This window comes from Nicotiana sylvestris, chromosome 9, assembly GCF_000393655.2.
Source record: "Nicotiana sylvestris chromosome 9, ASM39365v2, whole genome shotgun sequence".
Classification (NCBI taxonomy): domain Eukaryota; kingdom Viridiplantae; phylum Streptophyta; class Magnoliopsida; order Solanales; family Solanaceae; genus Nicotiana; species Nicotiana sylvestris.
The window spans coordinates 22,043,032-22,069,700 of NC_091065.1; the positions used below are offsets into that span (position 1 = coordinate 22,043,032).

The 26,669-nt window shown below is 38.2% G+C and overlaps 1 protein-coding gene across 1 annotated transcript; it reads left to right on the plus strand.

Moving 5' to 3' along the window:
• Positions 1–1,878: 1,878 nt before the first annotated feature.
• Positions 1,879–18,455, plus strand: LOC104210504 (uncharacterized). Its single transcript, XM_070155870.1, has 20 exons — positions 1,879–3,247; positions 4,044–4,247; positions 4,982–5,086; positions 5,183–5,248; positions 5,334–5,498; positions 5,810–5,884; positions 5,965–6,119; positions 13,172–13,307; positions 13,395–13,464; positions 13,571–13,698; positions 13,814–13,870; positions 14,735–14,920; positions 15,042–15,134; positions 15,241–15,326; positions 15,409–15,475; positions 15,565–15,631; positions 15,752–15,888; positions 16,410–16,501; positions 17,359–17,425; positions 17,880–18,455. Exons 1-20 carry the CDS (start codon positions 2,033–2,035, stop codon positions 18,042–18,044), a joined length of 3,336 nt encoding a protein of 1,111 aa, XP_070011971.1. The 5' UTR covers positions 1,879–2,032; the 3' UTR covers positions 18,045–18,455.
• The last annotated feature ends 8,214 nt before the right edge of the window (positions 18,456–26,669 follow it).

Here is a 26,669-nt window from a genome sequence, read left to right on the forward strand (position 1 = left end):
GAAGATCTTGAAGAATATTTAATTTTCCAATTTTAGCGCGCCTAAATAAGGAATCCTACAGCTACAATGATTCCTTATTTAATGCATTGTCTATATTTTGTAGGAATACTATTAACATGAAGGGTAATATGCAAACTATGAACATATTTGGTAATATAGTTTCCTATATAGTATAAGAACGAAAATTTCCACGTAAGATAATTCGAGAAAAATTAATTATTCAATATATAAGCTATTTATAATACTTTTGACACCTAAGTAACAGCTAATTCCAATTCATACTCTTCTCCGTTTGCCGCTAATTAGCCCCACCATTTTCAATAGTGTTAACTTTTTTCTGTCCCTCCTTTTATATTTCTTTTTTTTTTTTAAAATGAAGAGAAAAGTACGAGGCCGACCAAATTCTATAGTCTAGTTTTTGTTTGACCGATAAGTATGAAAAGACTCAAAATATTAATTCATTAACATTCAGATTTTCTTTCTATTGTTTTTATTTAGAGTAAACAAAGTGAGGAAAGGAAATACAAAATGAGGAAAAAACGAGAAAAATTCCACTCTTTGCTCACTATAGAGAGAACGGCAAAATAATTTTCCCTTTCATATGTTGGAAGAAAAACTCCAATCTCCCCCCCCCCCCACACACACAACCCCAACCCCCTCCTTTTTTTCCCCGTTATTTGTCCATTTTTTCCTCCTTTTGAGTTTCCTCTTCTTTTTCCTTCCCTTCCTCTTCGAACTCTTTTGGAAACAAATTTTTACCATTTCAGTTCAAATTTTTACGATATTCCTTTAAGAAACCAGGAAATTACGAAAATTTCATTAATTCTCAATTTGCGTTTCTTTCACTAATTTCCAATACAAGTTCGTATTTTTCTTAACAATGTGTATTTTTCTAAACTTTTACCTAATTCATTCTTTTTTTAATGTGACTAAAATTCTTAATTTATAAAAATAGAGTAAAAGAAATGTTTCCTAGAGGTATCCGGTGGAGGTGTGATGATCGTTGCTACCAGAGTGCGGGTTTAGCTGATTTCCAATTTAACTAGACACAATATATATATATATATATATATATATATATATATATATATATATATATATATATAATTCACTAAAATTCAATAAATATTGAATTTTGAATCATAATATCTAAAGCACAATATGTTCAATGGTAAATTGTAGTGTCATTTGATTATGAAATAACTTATGAGAATTAAATAATAACAGAATTACTAATTAATGGATACACTTTTATTCATAAATATTTGGTTCACAGGACTGAAAATGAGATATAATATAAAATGTATTTGTGTAAATTATATAAATCGGGATAAAATTTTAATTTCAATTTTAACCTTGACTTTCTTTAAAAAATTTAGGAGAAAAGTATTAGAGAGGGAAAATGAGCCTCATATAAAGTGTGGTATAAAAATACTACATATAATTGTGGTATAAATAATCCTAGAATTACTAATCTCAAAATAAAAAAATATTATACACCAAATATGGAATTAAATAATCTCATAATTTTACCAAAATTTTAATCCCTTATCTCACCAAGCAAATTACCCCAAGATTTGAATCCACAAAATATATACTATCTTCTATCTATCTTTTATTACAACCAAGACATTTTAATACCCGATAGGCTAATCATGTCATGTCTGCCCGCCCTGTCAGCACAAGTTGTATTTTCTTTTGTAAAATAAAATAAAATAAACGAGGGAGAACCTTTTAGTATTTCTTATTCTTTTATTTATTTTTTAATGAAATAAAAAATTCAAAACGAAAAACCCTCCTAATCCCCACTCTCTCTCTCTATTTCCACGAAGTCCAAAAAGAGTGCGCCAGTGTGTGTTTCACGAATCACGCCTCTCTATATATTCATAGCGACACACACTTCCCTCATCCCTTGTGCGTGAGAGAGAAAACAAAACCCCAATTTCACAAAACTCAAAACTCACCGCCACCTTCTTTCTTCTCCATAGCCATATCCACTCTCTCTCTCTCTCTCACGCACACTCCATTCGCCATGGCTGCGGAGCAAGCTCAACTGGCTGCAATCCTCGGGCCAGATTCAGCACCCTTTGAAACCCTTATCTCTCATCTCATGTCTGCTTCCAACGAGCAACGGTCCCAAGCAGAGTCGATTTTCAATCTCATCAAGCAAAACGATCCGAATTCGCTCGCTCTGAAGCTCGCCAACGTCCTCACCTCTTCCTCGCACCAGGAAGCCCGCGCCATGTCAACAATTCTCTTACGAAAGCTCCTCACGCGTGACGACTCGTTCATTTGGCCCAAACTCACCGAGTCAACTCAGTCGGGGATTAAAACCGTGCTCCTCACTTGCATCCAACGCGAAGAATCAAAATCGATAATTAAGAAGTTGTGCGATACTGTATCGGAACTCGCCTCTTCGATTCTCCCCGAAAACCAGTGGCCGGAATTGTTGCCGTTTATGTTTCAGTGTGTTACTTCTGATTTACCTAAATTGCAGGAATCCGCGTTTTTGATATTCGCGTTGTTGGCACAGTATGTTGGGGAAATGTTAGTTCCGTATATTAAGGATTTGCATTCAGTGTTTATGCAGACGCTGAATCATTCGCCCAATCCTTATGTGAGGATTGCTGGATTGAGTGCTGTGATTAATTTTATTCAGTGTTTATCGAGCTCGAACGATAGGGATAGGTTTCAGGATCTGTTGCCTGCGATGATGAAGACGCTGACCGAGGCGTTGAACAGTGGGCAGGAGGCGACTGCGCAGGAGGCGTTGGAGTTGTTGATTGAATTGGCGGGTACTGAGCCTAGGTTTTTGAGGAGACAACTTGTTGATGTGGTGGGTGCAATGTTGCAAGTAGCCGAGGCAGAGAGTTTAGAAGAGGGGACGAGGCATTTGGCCATTGAGTTTGTGATTACGTTGGCTGAGGCGAGGGAACGAGCGCCTGGAATGATGAGGAAATTGCCGCAGTTTATTAGTAGGTTGTTTGCTATTTTGATGAAGATGTTGCTCGATATCGAGGATGAGCCCGTCTGGCATAGTGCTGAAGTTGAGCATGAGGATGCAGGGGAGACGAGTAATTACAGTGTTGGTCAGGAGTGTTTGGATCGTTTGGCGATTGCATTGGGCGGTAGTACTATTGTTCCTGTTGCGTCAGAGCAGTTACCTCCTTACTTGGCTGCTCCCGAGTGGCAAAAGCACCATGCTGCACTCATTGCACTTGCTCAGATTGCTGAAGGTTGCACAAAGGTACTAATGAATTTTCTATTTCATTTGTCTTTGTACTTTGTTAGCACCTTTTACTTTAGGTCTATATGTCAGTAGAAATTATAAAAAACTTCTAGTACATTTTATTTTTATATTGTATAATGTTGGCCTGAGATGTGTTTATATGGAGTAAGGTTCATATAGCCGACCCAACTGTTTGGGCTTAGTTGTTGTATATGTCTTTATCTCTCGCAGTTCCATTTTATGCGAGATTTTAATATGTCAATTTAACTTGTATATCATATTAATGATAGAGCAAGAACCTGTTAAAGTAAATATTTGTTTGATTGTGTAAAAGTTAATTTATGTAGTGTACTTTTACATATATTGCTGAAATTGTAAAAGTTGTTTATAAATGGAATTGTGTCAAATACTTCGGGACATTCTGGAAAGGGTAGATGTCACATAGATTAGGACAGAGGGAGTAGTTATTAAGAGTGAGTTCTGATGACTGTAGGCCCATCTATGTTGAACATCATAGTGAAGATGGTGCTTTTTGATGGCTATTTACTTGCTACTATAGCACAGCTGAATCGGTTACTGATCCTCATTGGTCGTTTTGGTGATTTTCACGAGTGTTAGCTAGCTGGAGTTTATTGGACTAGTATTGGTTTTTAAACAGTGCCATGTTGCCAATCATGCAAGTATATTTATGTATGAGTTGAAGACACTTTACTCTGCAATCTGTCTGAATTCTGTCTGTTTGTCAATTTAAGTCTTGCTTATTTTGCTTTGCTGGTTGATTTTATTTCCGTGGCTTTTTTTTCGCCTGTGATAGGTGATGATTAAGAATTTGGAGCAAGTGGTAAACATGGTTTTGAGCTGTTTCCAAGATCCTCATCCTCGAGTGAGGTGGGCAGCTATTAATGCAATTGGCCAGTTGTCAACTGACTTGGGGCCAGATTTGCAAGTGCAATACCACAGCAGAGTACTGCCGGCATTGGCATCAGCTATGGACGATTTCCAAAATCCACGAGTACAGGTGTGTCCTAGTGCAATTGGAACCCTTTATAGATGTTGTACCTTTGCGAAATGCCCCTTTTAAACAGTAGCAGAAGATAATGCTTAATAAAGGAGAGCCGAAGGCTTAACTTTTTATAGTATTGGTTTCATCCCTGTAGGATTTTTAATTATTGATTGCTGTCATCTGAAGAAACAAGAAGAATACACTGCAAATAAAGGATATATACATATGACACCAATTAGTTGAGATTATGATGTAGCTGTTTTTATTTGTACACTTACACTAGGTCAGAAGTTTTATTCCCCCTTTTTTAAACGTACCTCTAGTTTTTGGAGAACCCTTAATTTGCCTTATGGAAAAATTAATATTGATGAAATGAAATGGGTGTGAAAAGAGCGGAGCTGACACTTAGATTGAACCCAACGTAATTTGGATTGAGGTTTAGCTGATTGTTGTCACTTGTGGGAAGAATGATAAATTGCTTTTTTTTTTTTTTAATAATATGTGACTATACTTGATTAATAATTAGGGGTAGCGAATGTTTTCAGTACCTGATTAATCATTGGTGATGGTGAGTTTTTGTAACTTCAAAAGTGTTCTTCTGCTTCCACTTTTTTTGGGAACTAGTCTGCACTTAACTATCATATACGTTACTGTTGGTTATGGTGCTTATGCATGTTATTGCTTGGTTTGGTTGTCAATGCAGTTAATTATTGTTTTTGCTTTTTTTTTTTCTTTTGCTTTATTCGCAGGCACATGCTGCATCAGCTGTCCTCAACTTCAGTGAGAATTGCACACCAGAAATTTTGACACCTTACTTAGATGGAATTGTTAGCAAACTGCTTGTACTTCTGCAGGTACTCTACAAGATAGCATAATAGTGTCTTATTTTTTAGTACTGACAAATGATGCTCATGGTTTCTTTCTGCTCTTTGCTATTGTCTGAAATGCAGAACGGCAAACAAATGGTGCAAGAAGGAGCATTAACTGCTTTGGCTTCGGTGGCTGATTCATCCCAGGTATTAACTTGTTACAGTTTTTCTGATACCAGTATATTTTTATTTCCATAGTGGACTGCAATGGTTGATAAATTACATTCAACAGGAGAACTTCCAGAAGTACTATGACGCTGTAATGCCATATTTGAAAACAATCTTGGTAAATGCGAATGATAAATCTAACCGCATGCTTCGAGCCAAAGCCATGGAGTGCATAAGCTTGGTTGGGATGGCTGTTGGCAAGGACAAATTCAGAGATGATGCTAAGCAGGTCAGTATGACAATAGAGAACAATTTGCCAAGTTTTAATGAGTGAGATTTTAGTTTAACTTAGCTAAAGATAGAGCATAATGGAAGATAAAGATCCATATAGGTGATACCTACTTGTTGGAAATAGGATTTAGACTAGGTAGAGAACTTTCATTATTATAAAAATATTTATCTTTTTTTTTTGCTTTCACTTTTACTTTATTTCGGGAATGATCATATCGCCGACCCCAACTTGTTTGGGACTGAGGCGTAGTTGTTGTTGTTGTATTGTAGATATCAATTCCCTTACATGAAACTTTATTATCTTTACAGGTTATGGAAGTGCTTATGTCATTACAAGGATCACAAATGGAGACGGATGACCCTACTACTAGTTATATGTTGCAGGTTTGGGTGCATTCCTTGAATCCAAAGACACAGGAACTTATTTGAACACCGTCATCACTACATTCTTGATTTCATTGTAGGCATGGGCCAGGCTTTGCAAGTGCTTGGGACAGGATTTCCTTCCTTACATGAGTGTAGTCATGCCTCCTTTATTACAGTCTGCTCAACTAAAGCCCGATGTGACAATATCATCTGCAGATTCAGACAATGAACTTGATGAATCAGATGATGATAGGTAATATTTTCTCAATGAAGTTTACACTTGTACCTTTAACTGGAAGTTCCTTGCTGATTGGGTTCGTCTCAGCTGGTGTTACTTGTCAATTTGTATCTTGCGTTATGTAGAAATTTGTTGGTAAAAAATATAAAATTGGTGAAATATGCTGGTCAGACTTGGGTTAAACTGTTAATGGCAGGAAACAGTAGAAAACCTTGTAAAAAAGTTACTAAAAGTTGAAACCTTCAGAATTCCAAATAAATTGCTATATTTTATTCTTTGATTTAAAATAACAGCAATAACACTCACAATGTATTGACTTCAGTCTAAGGAAATTGTTGTGGAGTACGTTTCCACATCTTTCGTATGCCATTCTGCAGATGCCCAGCATAACTTCATGAGTTGGAAGGAAATGATCATTCTTTGTGACTAGAGTTTTCTCAGGGTGAAGAAAAATTTTTGTTTGATTTTGGGTTCTTAAGTTGCATTTCAAATAGATCAATGCCCGACATAGTATTTATCATGATAAATTATTTAAAGTAAATATTGTTTTTCCTTCTGAAACATAAGAAAATGAAATGTGCATTCTGTCCAGAGGGAGAGCATTTTCATTTACATCCATATAAGTTGAATAATACAACAACAACAACAACAACGACCCAGTATAATCCCACAAGTGGGGTCTGGGGAGGGTAATATGTACGCAGACCTTACCCCTACCCCGAAGGGTAGAGAGGTTGTTTCCAGGAGACCCTCAACTCAAAAAAGCAACAGCAGCCGATATATTAGTACCATAAAAATGTATAATAAAATAACATCAATATATAAGAAATATGAAATACAGAATACAAAATACGAAATAGATGGCTGGTATAGTAAAACTAGAAGGTAAAGCCCTGCATCAATAGACGACCAATGACATTCTTAGTCTAACTCCTAACTGGCTAGTCTCACTCTATTGTGCTGTAGAAATATTCCCAACTCTCCCCTAATCTACAACCTTAATGCTCGACCTCCATAATTCCCTGTCAAGGGCCATGTCCTCAGTAATCCTAAGTCGCGCCATGTCCTGTCTGATCACCTCTCCCCAATACTTCTTAGGTCGTCCTCTACCTCTCCGCGTGCCCACTACAGCCAGTCGCTCACACCTCCTCACCGGTGCATCAGTGCTCCTCCTCTGAATGTGCTCGAACCATCTGAGTCTTACTTCCCGCATCTTGTCCTCCATGGGGGCCACACCCACCTTCTCTCGAATATCTTCATTCCTAATCTTATCCATCCTTGTATGCCCGCACATCCACCTCAACATCCTCATCTCTGCTACTTTCATCTTCTGGATGTGTGAGTTCTTTACCGGCCAACATTCAGTTCCATATAACATGGCAGGCCTAACCACTGCTCTATAAAACTTACCTTTTAGTAACGGTGGCACTTTCTTGTCACACAAGACTCCCGACGCTAACCTCCACTTCATCCACCCCACCCCTATACGGTGTGTGACATCCTCGTCAATCTCCCCGATCCCCTGAATAACCGATCCAAGGTACTTGAAACTACCTCTCTTGGGAATGACTTGAGAGTCAAGCCTCACTTCAACTCCCGCTTCCGTCGGCTCAACTCCAAATTTGCACTCGAGGTATTCCGTCTTCGTCCTACTCAACTTGAAACCTTTAGACTCAAGAGCATGTCTCCAAATCTCTAGCCTCTCGTTGACGCCGCCTCTTGTCTCGTCAATTAGAATAATGTCATCAGCAAATAGCATGCACCATGGAACCTCCCCTTGAATATGATGAGTCAGTGCATCCATCACCAGGGCAAATAGGAATGGGCTGAGCGCAGACCCTTGGTGCAACCCCGTAATAACTGGAAAGTGTTCAGAGTCGCCTCCTACTGTCCTAACCCGAGTCTTAGCTCCATCATACATGTCTTTAATCACCCTAATATAGTTACTCGGGACCCCTTTATCCTCTAAGCAGCTCCATAAGACCTTCCTAGGAACCTTATCGTACGCTTTCTCCAGATCAATAAACACCATGTGGAGATCCTTCTTCTTATCTCTGTACTGTTCCACCATCCTCCTAATAAGGTGGATAGCTTCTGTGGTAGATCGTCCCGGCATGAACCCGAACTGGTTGTCTGAAATAGACACCGTCCTTCGCACTCTCATTTCTACCACTCTCTCCCAAACTTTCATGGTATGACTTAGTAATTTGATGCCCCTATAGTTGTTACAGCTCTGGACATCACCTTTGTTCTTATACAACGGGACCATTGTACTCCACCTCCACTCTTCAGGCATCCTATTAGTCTTGAATATAACACTAAACAATGCAGTAAGCCATTCCAAGCCTGCTCTACCCACACACCTCCACAGTTCAACCGGAATTTCGTCTGGCCCGGTAGCTCTGCCCCTTCTCATCTTACGCATTGCCTCCATGACTTCATCGATCTCAATGTCCCTACAATTACTTACTTCATGGTGACTGTCGGCATTCCTCGATTCCCCAAGTATAATATCCTGATCCCCTTCTTCACTTAGAAGTTTATGAAAGTAGGTCTGCCACCTCCTCTTAATCTGGTCATCTCCCATCAAAACTTTGCCGTCATCATCTTTTATGCACCTCACTTGGTCCAGATCCCGAGTTGTCCTCTCTCTCGCCTTAGCGAGTCGGAATAACTTCTTCTCCCCACCTTTGTTCCTTAGTTCCTCATACAGACGAGCAAAAGCTGTCGTCTTAGCCTCCGTCACTGCCATCTTCGCCTCCTTCCTAGCTACCTTATACCTTTGACTGTTCTCTCTCTTCTCCTCCTCGTCAGTGCTCCCTACTAACCGCAGGTAAGCCGCCTTCTTTGCTTCCACTTTACCTTGGACAACTGCATTCCACCACCAATCTCCTTTGTGGCCACCATTGTGGCCCGTAGATATCCCTAACACCTCTCTCGCCGCCTTTCTTATACAGTCCGCCGTCGTCGACCACATTGTGTTTGCGTCCCCACTACTTCTCCAAGCTCCCATTGCTGATAACCTTCTTTCCAACTCCTTAGCTTTATCCTTAGTTAAGGCGCCCCACCTAATCCTGGGGCGTCCTTGTACTGACCTCTTCTTCCTCCTTATCCTAATACATATGTCCATCACCAAAAGCCTATGCTGCGTCGAGAGGGTCTCACCTGGGATAACCTTGCAGTCCTCGCACAACCTTCTGTCGCATCTCCTGAGGAGGAGATAGTCAATCTGAGTCTTTGCCACCGAACTTTGGTAAGTAACCAAATGTTCATCCCGCTTCGTAAAACTCGAGTTTGCAATGACTAGATCGAAAGCCTTGGCAAAGTCCAACAGTGCAATGCCCCCTCCGTTCCGCTCTCCGAAACCAAATCCGCCATGCACCTCAGTGTACCCACCTGCAGATGACCCAATATGACCATTGAAATCTCCTCCTATGAATAACCTCTCAGAAGGCGGTATACTACGAACAATCTCATCCAACCCCTCCAAAAAACGCCTTTTAATATCCTCATCCAAGCCTGCTTGCGGTGCGTACGCGCTAACGACATTTAAAGTACCCTCACCCACCACCAACTTAATAGTCATTAGTTTATCATTCACCCGCCTGACCTCTACCACGGACTCTCTAAGATGGTTATCTACCAGGATACCCACTCCATTCTTACCCCTCTGGACACCAGAGTATCACAACTTATACTCATCCACGTTTTTCGCCCTCGATCCGACCCACCTAGTCTCCTGGACACACGCTATATTAATCTTCCTCTTCTGCAGGATTTTTGCCAACTCTATGGATTTACTCGTTAATGAACCTATGTTCCATGACCTGATTCTCAACCTATAGGCTCCCTTGCCCCCTCTACCTCCCCTGCTACCTGACCCACCCCCTGAACCCAGCCCCACACTCTGCCCCACCCGAGGACATGCCCTTATTCTATCATCCCAGACTGCAGCCACTACACCTACAACAATCTAGAGAAGACTCGCTAGTGCACAACGTACACAAATCAAACTAGAAGGAAACCCGTGGTAACTAGTATCTTAGTTGAAAGGTTTAATTATTGCGAAGTAAAGTAACAGTAATTTAGCTAACACCAAAAGGGAAACAGTAAAACAGGAGGTACCAACTCCCGATAACAAAACCTGTGGCTGATTTGCTGTGCTCGATGTAGTTGTACGCTCACGCACCACTTCCTACCGCCCTTGCTGACACTCACCCAGGTTGCTCTCCTTTGCCGGTGCTCGTGCGCCCAACTTGTCTCCAATACTCCAAGAATTCCTGAAAACACAGAAAATACCACGACCCAAAAACCAGAAGGAGCTATCACCGCTACCACTGGTATAGCCCCAACAATATAAAATGTACACTATATGAAATGGAGTAACTAATGCAAGAAATTGTCTAGGCGATGTTTGTGAGTACGTCAGTCGATATTTAGGCGTATGGATTGTATTGGGATATCAAAATTGGAGAAGAGAATTTGACTGAGAGATTGAAGGATGGCCAATAGTGAAAAGGGCGTACGTTGTTGTGAAAGATTTTCTACGTGTGAAGTGGTGATTGCTTGAATTTTCTCTAAGAAGAACAACAAAGGAAAGTGATTCTCCGTGGGAAGGGCCTATTGTATTGTCCTGATGCTGTAAAATGGATGTAATGTAGGTGCAGTGTTTTTGAGAGCGCGAAGCGCAAAAAAGCGACAAGGGCTCGCTTCGCTTCAAAAGCGAAGCGCACGCTTTATTAAAGTGAAGCGCAATTCTTAAAAAACATAATGTAAAATTATAAATAATCAAGAACTTCAATTTAAATACTTAAAAGTAGGTACTAGGTACCACAAACCATCCACAAACCATAGGACAAGCAAAATCAAAGCTACTAAATTACTAGAATCAACATCTTATTCTTCTACTCTTCTTCTTCTTCAAGATTGTCAAAATCTTGAATTCCTCTATTATCTTCATATTGCTCGTCATCTTCTTCTTCCCCCTCCTCTTCATGATCACTTTCATCTTCATCAATTAGGGATAGGGATCGACTTGTAGTAGCCACACTTTTTCCCTTCCTAATAGAGCTTGAACTTGGAGTATATCTCCTTAAACCATAAGGATCTTCCCCAACTCCACTACCAACCGCAACATCACCCCAAGTGAAATCGGAGTCGCCTTCAAATACTTCTTCACCTTCGCAGTAGAAGTAGAAGAAGAAGAAGCAGAAGAAGCAACAGAAGCAGAAGCAGAAGCAAAAGAAAAATAAGAAGAAGAAGCAGTAGAAGTAGAAGAAGAAGCAGCAGCAGAAGCAGAAGGAAAATAAGAAGAAGAAGAAGCAGTAGAAGAAGAAGAAGAAGAAGAAGCAGCAGAACTGCAGAAGAAGCAGAAGCAAAAGAAAAATAAGAAGAAGAAGAAGCAGTAGAAGTAGAAGAAGAAGCAGCAGAAGCAGAAGAAAAATAAGAAAGGAGGAGAAAAGAGAAGAAGAAAGGAGAAGAAGAAATGAAGAAGAAAGGAGAAAGAAATTACCTGGACTGGAGAAGCGGTGGTCGAGCTCGAGCTTGAGAGAGAAGGGGTCAACCCTAGCCCTTTGTTGATGTCTCTGTTTTGACGGGAGAAGCAGTGGTCTGTTGTGACTATTTAGGGGTCTTTTTTGTTTAATTAAAAACAGACCCCAAATTTTTTTTTTTTTAAAAAGGGCCCAGTGCGCTTTTGTAAAAGAAGTGATCGCTTCGTCGATTTTCTCGCTTCGTCGCTTCAGCTAGTGAAGCGCGCGCTTTTCAAGATCGCATCGCTTCGAGCAGCCTGAAGCGATACACTGTCGCTTCGCGTCGCTTCGCGCTTTAAGCGACGAAGCGATCGCTTTTCTAAACACTGTGTAGGTGTTTGCGGAAATGTCAACGAGAGCCGCTGGAATTTACTTGCTGGAGGTTGATCGAATCTTAGACTAAAGAGCAATGGAGACCCAAGTGAATCGATTATATGAAATTAGAGAGATTAAGGAAGAGCTTCTAAAGAGGGAAAACTTGAGAAGAAAATGGCGAGAGAAAAGAGTTTGGCAAATTGTTAGATAAAAAATCAAAAGGCGGAACAATCACCGAACATGAGTTCAACAAATCCTCAGTGGAGGAGTAGATCGAAAGAGAGAGTATAAGAGATAGGGAAAATGAACTACCTGGGCCGCTGCTCAAAGAGGCCTGCACCGGCTCGCCTGTGGAGGACGTTTGTCGGAGAGAGAGGGAGATGGTCGAAGTCGACCGTTAGCCGAAGAGAGAGAAAGTAAAACCTTAGGAGACTGTCTCAGCAGAAAGTGTATATAATTCAGCTTAAAGGAATTTTTTATTAAATAAAACTAAATCAATTATGGTTATTAAATTAATAAAATTTAACCAAACCGAATATAGTTGGTTTTTCTGTTTATATTTTGTCGGTTTTTTCCTTTTCCATTTTTTTTCCTTCACTTTGTTTCTTTTTTTCCTTGTACAAGTGTATATTATAATTAGGGGTATTCAAATCGAACCAATAAATGGAAGTTGAATTATTAAGTTATATTATAATTAGGGGTATTCAAATCGAACCAATAAATGGAAGTTTAATTAGGGGTATTATTAAGTTGAATAATAAGAGTGTAAAAAATAACTAAATGGAAGGACTCAAGTGTTTAAGGAGGTTGCAAAACTCTCTAATTACAGATTAGTTTTGGGATACTAAACTTGTATATGAATCTGTAAAAGCAGTGAGAAATTCATAGAAATAAAGGAAATGAAAGAACACATAGATGGGACAGGGCAGAAAAGGGCAAATTCCTGAAAAATGCTGAACAGGGCAGGCGGGGTGAGTTAAAACTTTAGTGGTTTAAGGCTTGCCCGCCCTGCCCTGGCCCATTTGCATCCCTGCTTGATACAATTTAATTAAGGGATAATAACTTCATTCTTACATTCAAAAGTTCTGATATGCAACAAACTTAGCTGTATGTTCTAAACGTTTATGACCTGTTCTCATTTTTTGTTCTTATGGACCTATGAATTATATTGGCTCTCTTTTGGAGTTCTGTCAGATCTTAGTTAAGATTCATATCTTGCAGTATGGAGACCATAACTCTTGGGGATAAAAGAATAGGCATCAAGACAAGCGTCTTAGAGGAGAAGGCTACAGCTTGTAATATGCTATGCTGCTATGCTGATGAGCTAAAGGAAGGTTTCTACCCATGGATTGATCAGGTTGGCATTAATAATCACTTGCATATTCTTTATACATGCTGTTGTGTAAAAATCCCACTTAACAAGGGACATTAATGCATTAAATAGGTTGCTCCGACGTTAGTTCCACTTCTCAAATTCTATTTCCATGAGGAAGTAAGGAAAGCGGCGGTGTCAGGTGAGGTTTCTTCCTTTTCTATACCTTTCTTTGGTTTTCCATAGCTCTCCAATTATTGATTTTCTTTTGGGTGAAGACTGATATTTTATTTTATTTTGGCTTATAGCAATGCCGGAGCTGTTACGTTCTGCTAAACTGGCTGTAGAAAAAGGGATTGCTCAGGGCCGAAATGAGTCCTATGTCAAGCAATTATCCGACTACATTATACCAGCTTTGATTGAAGCTTTGCATAAGGTTGACCTCTCTAGTTATTTGATGTTGTTATGGTGTTCTTTCTTCTGTAGAAAGTGATTATGGTACCTGTGTTGGGATAGGAAGTTTCTGACATTTCGGTTGCAATCTCATGCAGGAGCCTGATACAGAAATATGTGCAAGTATGTTAGATGCAATTAATGAGTGTGTGCAGGTTGGTTAATCTTTTAAGACTTTTTGTTTCTTTTGATGATATGTTAACCGTTATAAGCTTATTTTTTTCTTTTAAGACTTTCTTTTAAGCTAACAGTATGATGAGAAAACTAGCCTCTGCAGCATTTGTTGTTGTGTGGTTTGTTATGTGGCCATTTATGTTTACTTTTTTAGTCATTTAAGTTCTTTCTTTTGCCTTGATTAGATGTAGCTAATGAGTAACGGCACTCACATTGGAAATTAGAGATTTATTTATATGCAATAAATACTGCAACATGCTTGATTAGTTATCTTGTTAAATACCCTTTGTGCATGGAGTCAAACCTAATTCACATTCTAATTCTACAGAAGCACCTTGATCAAAAACTCAGTGCAACCGGCAAATGTAACAGTTTATCAACTTGATGTCAGATTGACTGGAAAAAGAGGATCTTTAATCAGAGAGCCTCTCTGCCCTCAGCCCCCACTCCCCCAAAAAACAAATCTAGGCAGCTTACTGGCCGTTAGGCTATGGCATGGAATGTTTCATTAGGCTTAGTCACTTATCAAATAAATTGTTACATTAGTTTAGTCAAAGCTAGAAGCGGGGGTGGTAGCTTAGTAGCTGAAAATATGTCAGAGCAGTAACAATATGCCTGTAAAATTAATATTAGTGATATATATTGAAGAAAAGTGGATTGGAGACAGAGTAAGACATGAGGGAGAACTAGAGCTTGATTTCTAGAAGTAATTACTAGAAACCTGTCAAATGGCCTTTGCACTTGCACAAGGCTTAATGTATCTTTCAGTATGTGATTCTGTCAGAATTCTATGCGGGGCATAGACGTTTAATCTTATTAAGGATCCTCTTTTGCTGTTTTTTCAGATCTCTGGACTACACCTGGATGAAGGTCAGGTCCGAAGCATTGTGGAAGAGATAAAGCAGGTCATCACAGCCAGTTCAAGTCGAAAACGAGAACGTGCAGAGAGGGCCAAAGCTGAAGACTTTGATGCCGAGGAAAATGAGTTGCTAAGGGAGGAAAATGAGCAAGAAGAAGAAGTTTTTGACCAAGTATGCTTTTAACATAAGATTGAAGTTCATAAATGAGTTAGAGTGGTGTATCTTGATACATATCTCAAACCTTGGAATCTATTATGTCTTTTTGGTGAATCTCATTATCTCTTTTGATTAGGTTGGTGAAATATTGGGCACACTTATCAAGACATTCAAGGCAGCCTTCTTGCCTTTCTTTGACGAACTTTCATCGTATCTCATGCCTATGTGGGTAAGGATCACCTCATGTTATTTGATACAACTCTGTCTTTTATGCTGTTTGCATCTCGTTATATAACTCTTTTTTCTCCGTCCTTTCCCCACTTGCATCCATTAAGGGCAAGGATAAAACAGCTGAAGAAAGGAGGATAGCAATTTGTATCTTTGATGACGTTGCAGAGCAGTGCCGTGAAGCAGCTTTAAAGTACGTCTATAGCTTTGTCTTAAAATTGAGCTGGTAGTACTCTTAAGTGTTAGATCTGACTGTTTTTTCATGTGCAAAATAGGTACTATGACACATATCTACCTTTCCTTTTGGAAGCATGCAATGACGAAAGTCCGGATGTCCGGCAGGTTTGTATAATGTTTATTGGTTGTAGCATTTTCCAGTCAAGTTTCACATGCTGTTATATCTAACTGAATCCAAATAATGTTTTGTTCAGGCTGCTGTGTATGGACTTGGTGTATGTGCAGAATATGGGGGTTCTGTTTTCAAACCTCTTGTTGGAGGTATGATATAGTTGACTGTTTTTGAAACTGTTCCTCTTTTACTTTTTTGCTCGGATTATTCAACTGAGATGGGAGTACTGTGTTCTTATCTTGATTACATTTATGACCTTAATAATTCAGAGGCTCTATCAAGGCTCAATGTCGTTATTAGGCATCCTAATGCTCTTCAACCTGAGAATGTAATGGCATATGATAATGCTGTTTCAGCAGTGGGGAAGATATGTCAATTTCATCGTGACAGTATTGACTCAGCCCAGGTATAGTATTCCGGAAATCCAAACTTTTCTTTTGTTAGATATGCTCGTATATTTATCGCTACGATATTCTTGAGATGGAGCAATGAACTTTCAGTTGCATCAAATATTAAGAGCATAATTATTACTTTTCTGATTTACTCCCGTGCTTGTAAGTTGTAACTCCTACCATTTTCATAATCCTACAGAGATATAGTTACTTTCAAGACAAAATCATCAGATCGGCTGTCAAAACATTTTCAATAAACAACTTCTTTTTTTCGGGGGGGGGGGTGTCAGTCTAGATCAATCATCTGTTTTTCTTTCAATCTCTTTGTTCTTTAGCTTCTGCAAAAAAGTTAATTTATACTTTACTGTGTAGAAGTGTTCTTGTTTTCATTATTCTGTCCTTGATTTTGCATGTGCGTACATGTCAAATATTTTCTAACCTATGTAACCTTTACACGTAGAGAATTCATTTTCCTCTACTACTTGGTACTCTGTTATAATTTTGTCGAAGTTCTCATTTTTATGACTTTTTGCAGGTTGTTCCTGCTTGGTTGAATTGCCTTCCCATAAAAGGTGACCTGATTGAGGCCAAGGTTGTTCATGACCAACTCTGTTCAATGGTTGAAAGGTATTATATGAATTTGCTTTAACTTTTGGCCTTTTTCTTACCTTTAGAGATGGTGGAAGAATTCAGGCAACTTTGTTTTGGTCTGTCAACCCATATGTTGTCTAATTACTTTCAGCAGTTGTTTATTGCTCCAAATACCCTGCATCAGCATCATTCATATAATTAGATGCCTGTGTGCAAATAAATTGCGCTGTTCCAGATCTGAGAATAACAAGCTATTTTTCCTATAACTAAAATAATAAGCTACTTTCAACGGGAGCTAAATATTTGAAGTAGCATCTCAAAATTGTAACTTGTTTAGGAGGTTTGTAGAAGTCAAACTGGAGCCTATGTGATATCATTTGGTTTATTATGGCTTTCATTAAGTTTGACGAAACATCTAAGGAAGAGTCTCTGTATGCCTAATTCCCAAGCTAGTTGGATTCAGTTATATGAATCCTCTCTATTCATTTTGCGCCAGTTGTATCCTGCATCAATATCATTCATATAACAGTTGCATGTTTCTTTGATCTATGGGTGGTTGATCTGACTGAGTCACCTTGACGTGTTTTGCCATTCACCCAGAGGCGGATGCAATGTGATAGCTGCGGGTTCAATTGAACCCATAACTTTCGACGCGGAGTAGAAATTTATATGTAAAAATTCATTAAAATTGCAAAAATAATAGATTTGAACCGATAACTTTAAAAATATAATGGGTTCAATGTTAAAAATCTTAAAAGTTGAACCCATAAAGTTTAAATCCTGGACCCGCCTCTGCATTCACCAATCTGCTTTACTTAACTCAAGCCGGCATGTCATATGATATTTTAATGTTTCTTTAGTCTTTACATTTTACCATATTTTCCTGCTTGCAGGTCAGACCGAGAACTTCTGGGTCCTGACAATCAGTACCTTCCAAAAATTGTGTTGGTTTTTGCCGAGGTGAGTTACTAAAGCTTCTTGTTATAGGTTGATTACTTGTAAAAAAGGTAGCAGTCCTAAACTAGATTCCCCATTTTGAACCAGTGGTTGGATCTACATTCTCAGTTAGTGCGATGTTTAGATTCTTTTTTGTTTCCTTTTTTGTTTTGGGCTGGGGTTGGGGGTGGGGGAGGAGGTCTCTAATTTTGTTTTCTTTGGTGGTGAGAGGGGAAAGTAGGCAAGAGATGGGGAGCACCCACTTACTCATCTCTTTATTCTGGGTTTCCAGCGAACACTTTTCTTCTCTTCTTTTTTTTGGTGTTTCCCCTGTGTACCTTTAGATGGGTTGAATGGTCAGCTAACCTTTAGATGGGTTGAATGGTCAGCTAACATGATTGTCCTATGTTTCCCGTCATCTTACTGATTTTCATGTAGTAAGCGCCCTTGTGTAATTGCAAATATGCTTCTTCTGTAGGTTCTATGTGCCGGTAAGGACCTTGCTACAGAGCAAACCGCTAGTCGGATGATTAATCTGTTGAGGCAGCTTCAGCAAACATTACCACCAGCCACACTAGCCTCAACATGGTCATCCTTGCAGCCTCAGCAGCAGATAGCACTGCAATCCATTTTATCATCGTAGTGGTATGGAGGATGACAATTTTCTCCAATGCAATGAAGCTGCTAGGCTGTAGCTTCGCGTGTGTCATATTTCATTCTCGATTCTTTCTCATAAAACATCATTCATTTGGGCTTTTTGAGGTCATGCATCAGCCTGTTGTCACTTTGGTTGAAAGTGTGTGAGCAAAGACGGAAAACCCTTCTGTTTTTGTAGAATGTGTATATTAGAAATGTTGCATTTGAGTCCTCCTGCAAGGGTAGGAGTGTCGGTGATTATGTTGAGAAGTTTTGTTTATCAAATGCGTTTTAAGCTCAAGGGTCGTCAGGGAGACGGCATTTGTCACAGTTTTGTTCTGAGTCATCTTGTTCTTTACATTGTGGGGATGGTACAAGGATTAAATTATAAATGGTGATTCTTTGTTGCTTTGATGAACTTTTCTTGCCTGAGATAAGTTTTATTTGTGAGTACTGCAGAATTCCTGAGTCTGACACAATTCAGACAATTTATCAATTGCAGCCTCTTTAGTTAACCGGGAAAAAAGTGGTGATATTTAGTATGTCTTTATTTACTTGACATATTGCAGGCATTATTGGTTCACGTATAGGTGGGTGGGAAGGGTTGTAGGGTAGGGGCTATGGTCGGCTGTTGGGAGTTTTGCATCATTTGGGTAGAATGATTACAACTTCAAGTTGAAGGGATAAACTACAAATAATACAAATCCATTTTCATCCTCGATTGGGCAAGAATAACATACCCAGTATTATCCCAAATCGTGAGGTCTGGGGAGGGTAGGGTGTACGCAGACCTTATCCCTACCTTGTGAGGATGGAGAGACTGTTTCCAATAGACCCTTGGCGGCAAGACTCATAATATAAAAATTTTTATTGTTACAACGTGGTAGAATCATTACCGATGGCATGTTGCACGCCTAAGAGCAAAAAGATAATGCGTTATCTTGAATCCTAAATATTAAGTTGTCAACACTTCCAAATGTTACATTTGCAACGAGACTTCTTCGTTGGGGTTTTCTCTAGTGTCCCTTCATGCTTTGGTTTTTTGTTTCTTTCAAAGTCCTGCCATCTCCTCTTTCGAGCACCCTTAGTAACACAATAATATTGCGAGTTATCTTAAAAACAACAGCGGAAATATCATTTTTTCCCTGCTTGTTCTACTTGATCATTTCAATTTTATTCTAGTGTTACAATTCTAAATATGACACTAAGTTTCAAGATTAAGTATTATTAAGCAATTCAGAATTATGATTGTGATGTAGCGTTTTCCTGACATTTAATTCTATAACTAGTACTCCTTCTTCACTTGTATTTTGCTGATAAACCACATACGATGTGTTTGTTAATTCAATAGAGAATATCAGCACAACTTTACTTTCACCAACGCACTAACAGCTATCATAGCTTACATACTGTTACCAAATTCCTGAAATTGATACTGTGAGAGTGATGAAGATGAATTGGATTGGTTCTACATTGCAATGACAATAGAATTAGGTCTTAGCTTTTGGGGAGTATGTTCTTGCTTGCTTTTCAAGAGATCATGGAGACATGCTTATTATCGTTTTTTAGATAGTAGTTGGAAATCTGTGTGAAAAGTTACAAATATAGGGAGAGATATGATTGAGGAGATTGTTATTCTCAAAAGTCTTATTGTATGCTTACTTTTCCTTTAACAAATAATAAAAGACCGTTTGCAGTTGAATTTCTTTAGACATTTTGTTTTAATCTCCCTAGTTTAATAACCAAATTCTTCAAAAATAAATACGACAGCATTCTCAATCACTATGGAAATATTTTGTCTTACAAGTTTGCTTTAACAAAAATCATATCCAACAACTCAAAAATTTCATACAGTAGTCGAATAATTATGTCTGTCTTTAACATTCTGTAGGCAAAAACATAGAGTCAGAGTACCAAAGGCCTAGTTTACTACTGGTTAGGTGCATATATAGCATACCCTTCACATAATAACATAACCGCGCCCAGTGCCAGTGTAGAGCAGTCCATAATTAGTTGGCGAAGCCAACACAAGATTAGAGCCGTCTCCTTCAGTCTATGCTGACCCCTGGTCGAGCCGTCTTCTGGAAAATAGGACAACTTTTTTGATGTTCAATCCAGAGGAATAGACTAGTTACATATAGTTGGGCAAGGTAATTGTAAATGGAAGAGTATAATGGACCAGTTACATATAGTTGCTGCTATTTGAAGAGGCTTAGACTTGTACCCTTCCTGGTAAGGTATCTATAGTCTAAAATCTAAATGAGCTAGCTATATATATTTTCTTACTTGGTTGAATAAAAATTTTCGCTTCGACCAAAATTTTGGGCAAAGATACTATCAGAACTTTTCAACAAGGCAGGCCTCATCTCAAGGAAGACAAAGTAGGGCAGTATCACATGGAAATTGAAACCTTCTTACTATTGGAGTTCTACATTTGAACAGTAATAATAAAATGCACGCCATTCAGATGCTATTTAAGATGAAACTTCAAGACTATTTTTTTCTCCTTTTTAAGTAGTTCTTCTACAAGGGATAGGCAAAACAACCATACCTATTAGAAAAGTGAGATCGTGCTAAAACAATCAAATGTACAGGAAGCGACTGGAGACTAAAAACAATGGAACAGAGTTAAGAACAAATTTCGTGATGCAAAAGAATGATCCATACAGCTTAAAAGATTAGCAAAGAGAAAAAGTTTACTAATAGAAAAGGAAAGAGAAGCCTTGAAAATTACTCCCTCCGTATCATTTTATGTGTCTTCAGCATGGAGTTTAATAAAAGTCAGGAAGATTTCCGAATCGTGTGAATTTGAGCTAAAGATGCGTATAATGTACAAAAATATCCTTAAATCTTGTAGACTTAAATGTGCCAGTATTTGGAGATTCACTTACTTTGATAATACCATCAAGAACTCTCCTGTAGAAAAATTTTGAGACTATGTATGTGCATAGTAAAAAGACTTCTAGTTTGATAATACTATATTCTGCTATCAACTTCCTAGAGCATATTATTAATTTCTACCTATACCACTTTTTTTTTTCCCACACAATGTATAAAATTTTCTGTAGTTGCAAGATATTACATTTTTTGTCACCTAACATTAAAATTCATCTTACGCTGCAGATGCTTCCTCGGCTTCATCTAACAGTGCAATAGATGCTACACAGCAAGATTTAACAAACAAGCAAAGAGAAGTAATGTACAATAAAAAGCTACTGAAGCAAAGAATAACTTACATCTGAAATTATAGACGTGGTTGAAGCAATGGGCAGTTGAGGATAGATAGTGAAAGAATGGCTAGACAAGAATGTGCAATAAACGCATTAGGACTGCATCATATTTTGAACAGGTAATATGCATCAACTAAGATAGAAGAACTAATAAGAGATGGATCTTTCTTGGTTTTGTTGTCAATATTAGCGAGTAAATTAAAAACTGCTACCAGTACAAATATAAAGATCGTGGCAACTGAAACATGAGTGAGTTGTTTTTGTTATCTAACCTTGAAGCCATTCCGAGTAGCATAAGCTTCCTTGCCTTTCCCCTAGTTCTGAGCTGCTACTTGAGGTTGAGTAATAGAAATTTTTTGAAAGGAACTCCATAATCCAAAATTATCAGCTTAATGTTTGCATCTTCAGTCCAAACCTCTGAATATTCAAAACAAAAACTGATGTTTTAACTATTGTGCTATACTGATAAGATCTTAGTATGTGCTATCAAATACGGTCACATCAACTTGAAATCAATTTGATATAACATGTGCTTAAATAATGGAAGCAGACATTGAAAATCTTACCCAATCTCTTTAAATCTCAAGATTGATGCAACTCTTTTCAAGGCTTCGCTACCTTACTGAGAAAGCGAGGTTGCCTTTATCTGGACCTTTTATCTTCTGCATATATCTGACCAGTTGTATTAGAACCTTTGCTTCTTCTTTACCAGGGAAAGGATATCGCGGGCAAGTTAACTGGAAAAATAGATTATGTTAATAAGAGGACAGAACTTCAGCCAGCATACCAGATGAGGTGACCGTCAATCAATGTAAATACTGAGGATTAACCACCATATTTGGTCAATTCAGCAAGTGTGCATTCACTACAACAATTGCAAAGAAGGTTAGCCAGGTTTTTCTATTTCGAATTTTGTGTTTATATGCGCACAAACACACAAAATATTCGAACAATTTGCTGTTGGATGAGCCATACATTAATTTAGACAATCTGACTTCCTGCTCATCCTTTCAACTATCAAAAAGCAGAGGTAACAAGAACAAGATTAATTGCAAAATCTACTCAAGCAGTTTTCCTACAGCGATAAGGCTAAAATGTACCTACTGAAAGTCTTGCACAATATTTCCTAAGAGAAGTAGTATTGTCAAATTCCACATAGATCTTCATTTACACTTTGCTGACAGATCACATTCAAGGTGATTGTCTAGTCAATGGAGAATGTCAGCACGACATCCATTTCACCAACTGAGCTACGAGCTGTAATAGATTTTTCAAGTAAGATTCACTCGTATTTCAAAAGACTATGCATATCCGGGCTCCGGCTGACATATCTACGTATGCTAATGGTAAAAAGGTCTAGTTTGTTAAAATTACAATTTGCTATGAACTTCCTAGTTAAAATTATTAATTTCAGCCTATACTGTGTCTTTTCTTTTCTTACAATGAATAAAAATTTCTGTAATTGCAACATATTTCCCATCGACTCTTATGGTGGAAATATGAGCAATTTTAGGCCAGGAATCCGCCTTGTCAAATTCTAGACGTGGTTTGAACTGAAACTTCAAGCATCACATCATTCTAATCAACCTCCTTCTGCAAAAGAAAAGAAGTTAGCTTCAAATATCAGCATGGAGATTTGAGACCGTACACTGCTTGAATGATTGTACACAAAAGCATAGAATGGGGAATAAAAGCAATATTACCTCAGAAATTGTAAGCTTTATATCATTTTAGTTTTTTCACCGATCAAAGGATTGATAAATCGTGTTACTGTTGCCTGTCAAAGCAACCATTCATGTTATACAGGAAGTGACGGGAGAGTATAAATAGGGGAATGAAGGGACAAATAATTTTTGCAACAGAAATAAATGATGCATAGTAGTCTAGAATATTAGAAAAGACAAGCAATTAATAAACAAGCCAAGAGAATCCTTGAAAATTAATAGGCACCATTTTCTGGAGAATCACTTATTTACCTTGATAATACCACCAATGATCTTGCTCGCTATATGAGTTCATTATCAACCACTGGCCACTCCTCCATTTACTGAATTTCAAGACGCAGTTTTCAGCTAAAAAATGAAAGAGCCTTCCAAGAGAAAACGACATTGTACAGATCATTTTTTTTTATTAACATACATACAAAACTGAAACATTGGTAGTTAAGAGCATTAGGTGATATAATTGATACAAAATTTTGCACAATATTTTCTAAGAATGATCAAAGAGAAGTAGTACTGTTAAATTTCACACAAAAAAGCAGTGCTTTTCTTCACTTACACTTTGCTAACAGAGCACATTCAAGGTTATTGTCCATTCGATAGAGAATGTCACCACAACTTTCCATTCACCAACGGAGCTAAGAGTAGTAATAGCTTACATACTGTTACCCAAATCCTGATTAAAATAACTGCTAAGCTGATATCCGATAATCATATTGGGAAGCAAACTTTTCTATTTTTTATAGATAGGAGGCAAACTTTGTGTCGCGTATACCTTTGAATTCTGTTAGAGCTTCACATTCAATAGTGGACATGTGCATTACTCTAAACCACTCCTCCTTGCTCAACTCACTGAAAAAGGGAAAGTACAAGAATTCATGAATTTCTATTGAGATGAAAGTTCAAGCAATACATGAACTAAAAATCTACAAGATGAAGAGTGAGGTATATGACAAGAATAAATGAAGTGCAATTATCTGTGCAGGGTAAAAGATGACTAGTTTATCAATATTACATTTTGCTAACTACTTTCTAGAGAAAATTATTAAATCCTATTTATGATAAGTTTTTGTCATAATGCATAAAGATTTCTGTAGTTGCAACATATAAGTAACTCTTCACAGTTAACCTTAAATTTCATTTCGAGCAAAGATGCTTCCTCGGCTTCACAGTGAAAATAGACGCTGCAGACTGCTCAACTAGATATAACGAATAAAAGGAATTAACACGCAAGCAAAGGTAAGTAGTAAAAAATTGAAAAACGACTACAGAGCTCACATGAATGATGAAAAGGGACACATGCTTTTGCTATCAGTCAGGCAAAATTTGAAGCCGTATTGCTGTCAACTCCTGACAATGCAAGTTTAATTATTTCCTAAAACTTTCGGATGATTATACACGCCCGCGCGCACACACACATCGAAATATAAATTCTATATGGAGCTTTAGCATAGAGCTCTGTGTTTAATGAAAAGCAAAGCATAATTCATGTCCCAGTAAGCAAATTGAACATCTATAATAGTGGAGAGCTACATAGTAGGATGAATCATTCTTCTTAATCAAGAGAAGAAGATGACGTTGTTCATGGTCGGGTTTAACTGGAAAAGAGTACATATACTTTTTGATTCATTACAAAAACTCTTAGCAAATTGACTGTTTTTCTTCAAAAATTTATCCTCCAGTGCTTTCCATAATTTACTTGCAGAAGTTTCCTTTGTGTATGGATATTTCTGCTCTCTAGCAAGGTAGGATCGAATGGTACCGCAAGCAACACGGTTGATAATTCTCCAATCTTCTTCTCCAATAACATCTGGTTTCTTTTCTTCAATGGCCAGATCTAGCCCTTGTTGAAAAAGGACATCTAGAACCTCGCCTTGCCACATCCCAAAATGTCCGGACCCGTCAAATATTTCTACCGCAAATTTCGCATTTGACACAATTCTTGTCATAAGCGAAGATGCCAATGATGACGTATTGTTGACACTTGATGTAGATTCTTCTTGTTTATTGTCTCCCATCTTTGACACAAATATTATTTAATAGCTGACGACACAAATCAAGATTATTTCCTTTCTGGTGTGGAAGATCAGACTAAGCTGCAACCACAGAGCATACTCAGACAGAACCTTGACTCAGTTACCAAGATAAATCTTTTCTGATGTGGAAGATCAGACTATGCTGCAACCACAGAGCATACTTAGACAGTACCTTGGCTCTGATACCAATTGTTGCGGAAGCCAAATGTATATAGTGTGAATAAGTCACAACTACTATACCAAAAATTATGACAGCCACCAAATAATAAATAAGACAATAAAGCAACAATAAAGGGAACACCAGAATTTACGAGGTTCGGCTAATTTTGCCTACTCCTCGGACACAACCAATATTTTATTTCACTCCAAAAATACAAGTGAAATAATACTAAAGAGAGAAGATACAAATGCCTTAAACAGATGAGAAGGCAAATGAGAGGTGTGTATCAATCCTAAACATTAGGCCTTCTTTTATAGGGGAAAAATCCCCCCCAAACTTAACTCCCAACCGATGTGGGACTTTGGCATTTTGCCAAACTTCAACAAATCTCCACCTTGGCAAAATTCCACATTTTCAATTCTCTCTCAATAACAAATTTTGGTTGTGTCTTCATCTTCAATCTTCAGTGTTCAACAATGTTGATCAAATCCAAACAATGTTGAAACTTGATCGCAGTCACCACCTTAGTTAGCATATCAGCAGGATTCTCCGTAGTATGAATTTTCTTCACTGTGACTCCTCCTTCTTCTATGATTTCTCGTACGAAATGATACCGAACATCAATATGTTTCGTCCTTGCATGATAAACTTGGTTCTTCGCTAATTGAATAGCACTTTGACTATCACAAAAAATTGTGATACCTTTTTGTTCAACACCAAGCTCCTTTAGCAATCCTTGAAGCCAAATTGCCTCCTTCACAGCCTCTGTAATAGCCATGTACTCTGCCTCTGTTGTAGACAAAGCAACTGTTGACTGCAAAGTAGACTTCCAACTAACTGGTGCTTTTGCAAAAGTAAACACATAACCAGTAGTTGATCTTCGTTTGTCCAGATCACCCGCAAAATCTGAGTCACAATATCCAACTACATCTTCGTTTGTCCATATCACCCGCAAAATCTGAGTCACAATATCCAACTACAGACTGATTGTCTTCCTGCTCAAAAACTAACCCGACATCTACAGTATTATGAATATACCGTAGAATCCACTTCACAGCTTGCCAATGCTCCTTCCCTGGATTGTGCATATATCTGCTAATAACTCCAACAGCTTGTGAAATGTCAGGCCTTGTGCAAACCATTGCATACATCAAGCTACCAACAGCATTTGCGTATGGTACCTTTGACATATACTCTCGTTCAGCTTCATCCATTGGCGACATAATAGTACTTAGCTTAAAATGGGAAGCAAGTGGAGTACTAACTGGCTTAGTCTTGTCATCTATGCCAAAACGTTGAAGTACTCTCTTCAAATATTCCTTTTGAGATAAACAGAGTTTCTTTGAACGTCTATCTCTAATTATCTCCATGCCAAGAATTTTCTTTGCCTCACCCAAATCCTTCATCTCGAACTCCTTCTTCAGTTGAATCTTCAACTTATCAATTTCTTCCGAATTCTTGGAAGCTATCAACATATCATCAACA

What these genes read in the sequence shown, in the direction of transcription:
- LOC104210504 (XM_070155870.1), top strand. Translation starts at nt 2,033, where the DNA reads ATGGCTGCGGAGCAAGCTCAACTGGCTGCAATCCTCGGGCCAGATTCA. An exon ending in CTACTAGTTATATGTTGCAG is followed by an intron (nt 5,885 to 5,964) that starts GTTTGGGTGCAT and finishes ATTTCATTGTAG; the next exon opens with GCATGGGCCAGGCTTTGCAA. An exon ending in CAATTAATGAGTGTGTGCAG is followed by an intron (nt 13,871 to 14,734) that starts GTTGGTTAATCT and finishes CTGTTTTTTCAG; the next exon opens with ATCTCTGGACTACACCTGGA.